Source organism: Sinocyclocheilus grahami, unplaced genomic scaffold (genome assembly GCF_001515645.1).
Source record: "Sinocyclocheilus grahami isolate Dianchi unplaced genomic scaffold, SAMN03320097.WGS_v1.1 scaffold2385.1, whole genome shotgun sequence".
Lineage (NCBI taxonomy): Eukaryota > Metazoa > Chordata > Actinopteri > Cypriniformes > Cyprinidae > Sinocyclocheilus > Sinocyclocheilus grahami.
Window position 1 is genome coordinate 38,806 of NW_015507564.1, and position 10,737 is coordinate 49,542.

General features: G+C 37.8%; 1 protein-coding gene across 1 annotated transcript in view; it reads right to left on the bottom strand.

Moving 5' to 3' along the window:
- Positions 1-4,745: 4,745 nt before the first annotated feature.
- Positions 4,746-10,737, bottom strand: part of LOC107574913 (protein NLRC3-like) — a 13,037-nt gene continuing 7,045 nt past the window's right edge. Inside the window, exons 4-8 of the mRNA XM_016261338.1 lie at positions 6,993-7,142; positions 6,421-6,594; positions 6,159-6,332; positions 6,035-6,081; positions 4,746-5,959 (exon numbers count right to left, since the gene is read on the bottom strand). Coding sequence (XP_016116824.1) covers positions 5,367-5,959; positions 6,035-6,081; positions 6,159-6,332; positions 6,421-6,594; positions 6,993-7,142 — 1,138 coding nt within the window. The 3' untranslated portion in view covers positions 4,746-5,366. The remainder of the gene's footprint in view (positions 5,960-6,034; positions 6,082-6,158; positions 6,333-6,420; positions 6,595-6,992; positions 7,143-10,737) is intronic.

The window sequence follows — 10,737 nt, forward strand, 5'->3', positions numbered from 1 at the left end:
TATCACAAAAATTATCCGAATATTTTGTCACCATTGCTGAGATTCACATGCTGATTCTTCATGTCTATGAGTGCCAGAATTGAAACTTCTTTCTGAACCATATTTATAAAAGTAATTTTTGAAGTTATTCTCACGTTGTTGTCTTGTATAACTGCAACAATAAAGAAAGCTTAAAAATGCTACCGTTTTAAATAAATTGCTGTCAGAGACTCAGCCGTATGATATGATTTTATCATAAATGCCTTGCCATTACATATGTGTTTAATACACACAATTGTGCCAGCCAAATATAAACTTAATTTAAAAAGTCAAGGGTCAAGAGGCAACTAAAGCAACTACTATTCACAAAAAACGGTAAATTGAAAAAAAAAATCAAAAAATTAATTCTTAATAAAGAACTTCTGTTTTAGATAGTCTAACTGGTTAGTAATGCATGGAGCTGGTGATGCTGTTTGTAGAGTTGTTCAATCATCTTCTGCTGAGTTCTTGGAGAAAATGTGTTCAGATTATATTGGCCATATCATTGATAATGATGCTGTTATCGTGTAGTAGCTGGGTTCACTGATGTCACCAGTGGTAGTGTGTAATATAGTTAATGTTCTTGATCACAATTGTATTTTAATGAAATAATAGGAAAAGCTTTAAAAACACTTTGCACACCAGTTCAGAACATCTGTGCTGTTTAGTCATGCAGACATCAAGAATCAGCATATGAATCTCAACAATGGTGATGATCATCAGACAGATTCATGTTGCATTGCATTCTGGGTGCACCAATCATAACTCATCCATGGCTCCCAGCATGCATTGCAACACGAATAAATGATGCAGCTGCATTGTCTTAGTATTTTCTTTTATTTTTACTATTTGCATTTATTTTAGTTATTTTTTGTTGTGACGTTTTACTGCCTTGTTTTGTGACGTTCAAAAATCACACAAAAATTATCAGAATATTTTGTCACCATTGCTGAGATTCACATGCTGATTCTTCATGTCTATGAGTGCTGTCCTAATTGAACTATGGCCTAATCCTGGTTTAGGCTAAGCCCTGTCTATGAAACCGGGCCTTGATGTCTTTTTTTATTTCAGTTGATTCCATCCAAGGCTGTGGCTGAAGTCAGTTGTAATTCTTTTCTTCAGTGATTCTGCTTGTTAACAGCAGGTGGTCATCACTAATGCTCAATCAGCACTTAATTAATCACATAATTATCTCATTAACTTTAACACTGCTTCAGTGTTACTTTAACACTCTTTTAGCGTGGGACCATATATGCTCCGAGCAGTGTTAATTTAACACTCGGGATTTGACTGACTTCATGTCTATGAGTGCCAGAATTGAAACTTCTTTCTGAGCCGTATTTATAAAAGTAATTTTTGAAGTTATTCTCACGTTGTTGTCTCGTATAACTGCAACAATAAAGAAAGCTTAAAAACGCTACCGTTTTAAATAAATTGCTGTCGGAGACTCAGCCGTATGACATGATTTTATCATAAATGCCTTGCCATTACATATGTGTTTAATACACACAATTGCGCCAGCCAAATATAAACTTAATTTAAAAAGTCAAGGGTCAAGAGGCAACTAAAGCAACTACTATTCACAAAAAACGGTAAATTGAAAAAAAAAATCAAAAATGCAAAACGTTGGCCCCTTAGTACTGGCCCTGCACGTGCAGCCCTTACTTAGCCTCCAGGAAGCCTTAGCGCTGTTTTATTGAAAATAATAAAGTTTGAAATCACCATTATTGAGGTAAGCACTTGCTTTAGTTGGGTTCCTGACCTGTGATGCTTCTGCTTTAGATGCTGGCAAGGACACCGAGTTGTCGGCGTTGATGGCCTCTTCAGATGTGCTGAAAGAGACCAAGCCACTAGCAGCAGAGGAGGGGCGCTGGTTTTCGTGTGTGAAACACACCGTGAATGAAAGGATGGTGGGGCATGTGTGCACTGAGTCGATGTGACACTGCTCGAACCCAGCGAAAAGGCCCCGCTGCTCCTCTCTTTCTTTCTCTTAGGAGAGAATGGAAATGGGAGAGCTGAGAGGAGAAGATTGCCGTGATGCTTCTGCTTTTGATGCTGGCAAGGACACCGAGTCGTCGGCGTTGATGGCCTCTTCAGATGTGCTGAAAGAGACCAAGCCACTAGCAGCAGAGGAGGGGTGCTGGTTTTCGTGTGTGAAACACACTGGTGAGATGAAAGGATGGTGGGGCATGTGTGCACTGAGCCAATGTGACACTGCTCGAACCCAGCGAAAAGGCCCCGCTGCTCCTCTCTTTCTTTCTCTTAGGAGAGAATGGAAATGGGAGAGCTGAGAGGAGAAGATTGCCTTCACTGAAGAAGGTGATCTGCAAACGGAGACAGGAAAGGCTCTAACTCTCGCAATGAGAGCACAAACCTTCAGTGGGTGCTGCCCAGGCAGGTGACACACTCACTGTGCCCGTCAGTCTCATGCAAGGACCACACTTGCGGTGCGACGTTTGAAACCGCACGTGCTGTTTGCTCTTTTGGGAAATTTGCTCAGTGCTTTTGAAGTGCCGGATGGCTGCAGGGAATCTTTCTCTGCCGGGGCTCTTCGACGGTGGTGAGCAGCTGGAGCTTCTTCCTTTGGCTTCCTTGCAGAGTCAGCGAAGAGATCCTCGTCACTGAAGGAGGATGGTCTGATGAATGGCACTCCGAGCCGACTTCTATAGTGGTCAGCTCTGCCCTTTCTGGCAGGCTAGAGCGCCATTGGTTTGTGCAGCTACACAAATGTGAACAAATCAGGCTTCAGTACAGAGTAAAACAGGAGAACCCCCCCCCCATGCATTTACACGCAACGGCTGAGACTGTTCAAAAGGGAATGTTTAGTTACTTTATGTAGATTTGTTTATTTACATTATAGTGTTTAGTGTTGACAACAGTGAATTCTACATATAGCACACATACATCACTCATTCAAATGTCTGTTTCATGTTGTGATGTGCTCATATGCAATTATTTTAGAAAATGTTCTTGTCAGTTGATAAATAGACATTTAGTAATTGTCTTTAAGGTGTATGGTTTATGTAAATGCACGTTGGAGATGTACGGTGCTTACTGGAGCTCCGCTGTTCGCTGTACATAATAAAACGTGTTTTTACAGCAAAAATACAAATATACTGTAACGTTATTGTCTACTGTTTTGTTCACCTTAAGGAATTTAATAGTTTACTATACAGTAGCTCAACAAATGCAATTTTAATTCAAGGAACCGTGTTTTTGGTTTGCAAAACTCACATTTGTAAACACCCTTGTGGCTGTTCTCCATCATGTTTGATGATGACGTATCCTCTTGCGTGGCCTCCTTGGATTGAAAAGTGTCCATCGATGAGCACTTCAGAATCTGGAATGAAGCAGTAGGTCATCCGGGGATTTCTCACCTGTTCTTTTATGAATACTGCTTTTTGCCTACTATATACATTAGTAGGGAAGTATGCCATTTCGGACACATCCATTGTGTTAGATGAGTACATAGAAAATACAAAAAGTAGCTTTAGAAAGAAATATTTTGATTCAAAATAGCATAAATAGTGATACGAGTTGGATATTAATGGGTTTTAAAAAGGACTACTGAAATATGAAATGATTTTTGAAAACAATGAAATGACAATCAAAATATGAAACTTTAACCTCCAGTAGGTGGCAGCAAGTCACTGTCTTAATGATTGAGTGAGTCATTCATTCAACCAACTCCTTCAAACTGATGATTTAAATAAGGTCATTGTAAATATAAATTATTTTCTGTGGCCACAGAGGAGAATCAGAAATTGTGGGTCACATTCAACAAACAAATGACAACCAAAATGTAATCTCTGGGAGCTTGTGAACAGTTTTGTAGCATTTTAAAATGCTGGCTTGATATGTCACTGATATTTCTGTACTAAGATGGTGATGCTAAAAGGCATGCAGATGAGCCCAGAATATTAACGCAATACGTTTAATTACACGTTAAACATTTTCCTCTCTTTAGAAAACCATAATAAAGAAAACACTTAAAATGGCTTATACATTAAGACAGTTATATTTAAAGTTCATATTTTCTTTTTCTGCACATAGTATGCTTTATAAGGTGCAAACAGAATGTGGTCTTTTAATATAACCATCTCGGTGCATTAAGCATTTTCTTTATATGAGAGGAACGCTTAACGTGTAAGTAAAAAAGTTTTCTCTAAGAAAGATCATCTGAGTTACTATTGCAATTCTTGATGCAGCATGAATGACATAAAATTGTGACATTTTTCACAAGCACGACAGAAAAATCAAAATACTGCCCTAAACTCAATAATGGAAAGGCAGTGCAATCCTCCCAGTATGGTGGATAAACAAAGCAGGTTCCCAGAAATGAATGCGCAGTGACATCAGCTTCACATTCTCTGGTATATTGTGTCTTAAATTTCACATATTATTAATTTTGAGTTTATTGAACTATTGTATAAAATCATTATCACATTTGCAATCGTGCAGATATTCAGGGAAAAACAATACTCTTGCTGAGATTGATATTGCTAAACTATATCATACTGTATATAAACCCTTATGTGTTATTTTTTCCATAATTATTCACGCCAGTTTAAACGTAAAATAGACCTTAAGTAGACATATTACTTTTATTAAGTGTTCCATATGAAGAAATGTTTAGAGATTATCAAAATGTTTATTTGAAGCATCAGTTTTTGCATTATAATTAGTCAAACCTGAACACACATACATTAAAAGAGAGAAAAGCCATATCTATGTGGGGTGTGTATATGCTATATGCTGGGGTGTGTCCTGTTAAAAACATGAGCGAAAAATCTAGCCTTAAACCTATTGCACAATTTTTTATCAATCTTTTCGTAATATACGCATATTACGAAAAGATTGATAAAAAATTGTGCAATAGGTTTAAGGCTAGATTTTTCGCTCATGTTTTTAACAGGACACACCCCAGCATATATAGAGTTAATGTTACTAAACTTTGTGGATGTGATACGTTCTAAGATTGTATGCTGTCATTCCAGTATCTTTAATTGTTTTCCCATATTCTTTGCATCTATCTGATCTTCATGTAGTTCCTGATTCTGACACACTAATAAAACCAAATGTGAGAAAATGTGTTTGTTTCATACCCTTCTGACATTTCAGAATGCACACACAGTACACAGACACACGTCATCAAATACTATGGTAAGAGTCCCATTTACATCAACAAGGAAATATGCGATGCAGATATAGTCTAGAGTTTTCTTTAGGATATCAGTAGTTAAGGATAAAAGACTCGAGTTGTGTTTAAAATATTCACGAGTCCTTCTTGTCGTCAAGTCAAGTCAAAAGTCATTTCAGTTCGAGTCTGGAGTCAAGTCTCAAGTCTTTCAAAATGCATCTCGAGTGCAACTTGAGTCCAAGTCTCTAACTCGAGAGCCCATTTCTGGTGTAATCCAACACAGAGACACTGAGGAATCAGGAGAAACTTTAAAACCAGCATAGGGGGGTTCAGTGAATGTGGTGTTAAATGTGTGTAAGTGTGTGAGTGTGTGTGTGTCAGAGACACTGTAGAATGACAGAGTGCCGTCCAACACATCCACATACACTCCTACTCTATTAAAAAAAGGTGAAGGGGTAGAGATGTCAGTGAACTTATTATTGTGCCATACAGTAATTCCATCATCAGTACAGATCAGACTCCATGATTTCTCATTGTATCCAAACCAACAGTCACCGCCTGCTTTCCTGCTGATTCCTTTATATGTCACTGATATTTCTACATTATCTCTGCTCCATTCAGCCTCACAGTAACACCGTCCAGTCAGACTCTCTCCACACAAAACATGAGGAACCTGCTCAAATCTCTCAGGATGATCAGGATATGGCTGATGATCTTTCACACGAGTCACCTTTCTGTTGTCCTCAGACAGGATGAGTTGAGTATTCGCTGTGTTTGGGTCCAGTGAGAGATCACAGGCATCTGAACATAAGAAGAAAGAAACATCTATAATAACAAAACAATAGTCACTGAAGACCTGTGTGCCTGTACACGTACACTTTCGTAGTCCTGCTGTCATCATGAACTCTCCCCCATGATCCACACTAAAAACACACAAACACACATTAATGTAGCTATATATCATGCACACACAAGTTTAACGTGTCAGTGTTTGACATACTTGAGTATCTGCAGTGAGCAGTTTGGATCCTCCATTTTGTGGTTGAGCAGCTGGACTCCTGATTGTCCTGGGTGATTGTAGCTCAGATCCAGCTCTCTCAGGTGTGAAGGGTTTGAACTCAGTGATGAAGACAAATAAACACAGCCTTCCTCTGTCACCATACAGCCTGACAACCTAAAGACACACAGTCAGATCATTTACAGACACACATCAACATCAAGTCCAACTGACTGTACATTATCTCTTGTATGCTCTTAGACACCTTAGTATCTCCAGCTGACAGTTTGGACTCTTCAGTCCATCAGAGAGTAGTTTCACTCCTGAATCCCGCAGGTCATTATTACTCAGATTCAGCTCTCTCAGGACATAGTTTGAGGATTGTAGAGCTGATGACACAATTTCACAGGACTGACCAGTCAGATTACAGCATGGTAATCTAAATGAAACAAATAAAACAGACAAATGAAAAGTACTTTGAAAACACAATATTAGCTCATATTACACAAATCTCCTAATTTTTTAAAAAATAATTTAAACTTCTAATTTTCTTTCTAAGTGTGATTGACCTTTGATAAACTTATAATACAAGTGAAATCAGATATTTTTATTAGAAAAAATAAATAAAAAGGTTTTATTCTGCCTCTCTTTGGCGTACATTGTGATTATCATTATTGCAATAGGAAGCCATTCAATGTGATAAAACCCTTTCAAACCAAGGTCCTGATCATCCTGTCAGTATTTATTTTGAGATCATGATTAGATGACTGTACATTGCCTTACATATATCTCATGAAATCTCCCAAAAAGATGAAAGACTCAATGTGAAAGTCAAACCTCAGTATCTTCAGCCGACAGTTTGAACTGTGCAGTCCATGAGAAAATATCTCCATTCCTGAATCCTGCAGGTTATTGTTACTCAGATCCAGCTCTCTCAGGACAGAGTTTGAGGACTGTAGAGCTGATGATGCAATTTCACAATGCTGACTAGTGAGATTACAGAACCGCAATCTAAACAGGAAAATAAAAACAAAGCAATTACACACAGATTAAAAATAAGGACTGAAATACAGTGCATTCAGAAAGTATTCAGAAAGTATTTTTTGTCACATTTTCGTGTTGCATCCTTATGCTAAAATTCTTGAAAATATTTTTCAGATTTACATACACCATAGAGACAAATTAAAACAGATCTGTGATAACTTTGCAAACAGAACATTTTAAAAAGAACATTCCCATTGCTTAAGTATTCAGACCCTTAACCCTATGAGGTCGGCGAACACGCTGGCGTGTTAATAGAATGAACATAGATAACAGAGTGAACCAAAGAAAAGAAAGAAAAAGGGCGTAACCTACAGATAGACAACCTGCACTTATGCTTCCATATATCATGAACATGGCATACTGTGAGCATTTAATTAGGTTTGGACACTCTTCGAGTGCAAACCAGTGGAGCTTGTGAATCTGAATTCTCTTGCTTGGAACTGTCTGTGTTTTTTTTGTCCATTTTTTTAATTAAGCATCATGTGGCACTGCAGCACATGGCCTTGCTTAGGGTTCAGGCGAGATCATAGGTATGGGCATGGTAGTGGTAGGACAGTATGATTCAGCTACTTGTAGAAGGTGACGGTGGTTCCTTTCATAGGTCTTACCATTAGACTGGACAATATAATTGTTGGGTTGGAGGGTCTTACAAATGGTCAGTTTTTCAAACCCACAGGTCGTTTCCATCCTTACTGTCTCCCCAGGCTCTATGTCTTATCTTTCTTTTTAGTCTGAGTGCAAACAAAGCTGCGTAAACATTAGCCTCAACTCTCGATGTGAGCCGAGTTGGTACCATGGGGATCAGAGACCTACTGCGTTGGGACCATAAACACCCAGGGCATGCCATCCCTGGGTGTGTTGCGCAGGCTGAGCAAGGCTGCATAAATGTCAGAACCATCATGTGCACACTTCTCAAGGAGATGCTTTGCAGACCTGACACCACACTCTGCCAAGCCATTGAATCTAGGAAAATGGGAACTGCTCGCGACATGCTGAAAATGCCACAGGCTAGCAAAATTCTTTCTTCTGTATAGGCAGATATTTGGTGAATGCATGTGACCCATGCTTGGATTACTTAGAAGGACTTTAACCCAGATCTTTTTGACCTGTATGTTTTGAAACTATTCCTTATGTTATTGGACATTTTGGCTGCAAGTCACTGTGAATCTGTGCCTTCTTCAGCTCAGCTTTTGATGCTTGCTTTGTTTGTGCTTATTCAAAAATGGCTTTAAGTAAAGACAGTTTGTTTTCCTCAAAACCTGCCTCTTGTGATTCTCTGCAAATTTGGGTCCATGGTGCTCCATAGTGTAGTGGTTAGCGCTATGGGCTTTTAGCAACACACTCTGGGTTCAACTCCTATTTTCACCAGTTGTAATTGGGTGAAAATAGGAAGTTAATTCCACACTGAAATTGGTTTAATGTACATTGTAAACATGTATTATTATTTTAAATTGTAGTCAAAGCCCTGTAAAATTATCTATAAATTAACTACTCAGCTGTTATTTTAAACATTGTCATTAATAACAAATTACAGTAATTAACTTTTTATACAGAAACAATACTGTATATTTATACAGTATTTTTTCTGTTTTCTTAAATTACATACAAATGTATGTAAAATTACAAAAATGATCTGCAAGTAATACAACAAAACAGCAACAACTCACAAACAAAAACCATTCAAATTAAAGTAAAATCTACTTATTTATATAAGCTGAAAACTGTTCTTTTACAGATATTTCCTGAATTATGGTCAAAAACCTTCACTGTTTAAAAAAAAGGTAAAAATGATCAAATTAAATTTAAGTAAATCTCCTTATTTAAATAAGCTGGCATCACTGTTAATCTACAGGTATTTCCTAAATTATTACGATCAAACACCTTCACTGTAAACAAAAAAATAATAATTAACGCACAAAAAAAACCACTAACATATCTTTTTAGATCTCAGCATCTTCACTTATTACAATCCAGTCTGAATTTATTTATTTCATACAACATTTCTTATTAAGAATTAACTGATGTTTTCTTGAAAATAATAAAGTGTATAATAAGTGTTTGGTTCAGTTGGGCTTCTGACCCTTGACTTTTTATTGTCAGTTTTTCTCTGGCTTCCATCTTAGAAACATTGCCAAGTTACGAAACATGATACCTGTTTCTGATGCAGAAAAGCTAGTTCATGCATTCATGACCTCTAGACTGGACTACTGTAATGCACTGCTAGCTGGTTGTCCTGCATCTTCAATAAACAAGCTACAGATCTCTTTATGACCACATCAAAAGGGAGACTTTTCAGATGCGTACTTCAACTTCGCCTCAGCACCAGGCGCAAGTCAAACGAGCGTGGAAAGGAACATGTGCCAAATGAGCTTCAGTTGAACAACAGTGATCTTACGGTCTGGTGAAATGTAGGCTATATGTCAGTAAGACAAACGTTCCTGTCCTGACAGCTGTTTTACCGTGCTCACGGCACACTCTTCAACTTTACGCAAATATAAGGCGCACGCTCTATATCGCTTCTTCATAAATAAAGCTAACAAGAAACTTTGAACATAAATGTAGTTCTGTCATCAGTTAAGCCATGAAATTACCAAAAAGGCGATTAATGCATTCATGTATGTACAGCATCACATTAAAGAACGTCTCTCAAATGCATGTACTAAAATATTGTACAATTCAAGATCACAATATAAGGCACAAGCTGATGTTTTTTTTTTTTTTGTAATTTAATGCACAAGTAAATATGAACACAGTAGAAAACATACACTAGAAAACGTGCCCTATGCGCTTTTTTTTTTTTACAAGCGAAAATGAAACCATTTAAATGCATAAAATAACACATTTTACATTCTGGCATTTATGTGCTGTTGACTTCCGGCCTTTTTTTCTTTTTCCTTTTTCTTTCTTTTACTAACCAATTCTTATCACTATCTGCATGTCTCATCAATGAGTATGCAATGATGGAGAACAAGCTTTTGGGGGTTTTAAGAACCACAACCAAGCTGACTGAGCAATAAAACTATAGTAATCCCCTTTATTAAAATACCTGGAGGTGGGGAATAATACACACATTGTTATATTCACTCAGCATTACTTGATCTAATTCACAAATATCTCAATTACAGTTTAGTAGAAATTAATTGTATTCAGTTGTGTTTTAGGCACTAAAACACTCCAATACTTTATGGTCAATCACATTTTTATATTGAAATAATGAAGATTGAATATAAATGAAGAGGGGCCAGCAACCCCAGACTGGTTGCTGGCCCCTCCCTGGCCACCCCTATAAAAACATCCTGGCTCTGCCACTGGTGCTTACAAATTAGCACAAGCCTACATGTATGACCCTACTCCGTACACCACGGCATTGCAAGCCCTCCAAGACAAATATGGGCAACCCCGTCAACTTGTAGAGAGTGAACTTGAAGCTATATTGAACTCTCCACCAGTCAGAATAGGGATGCTGAAACATTTGATAACTTTGCGCATTCAGTACACGGTCTTGTGGGCATGCTTCGTTCTTTGGAGGGTGAGAATG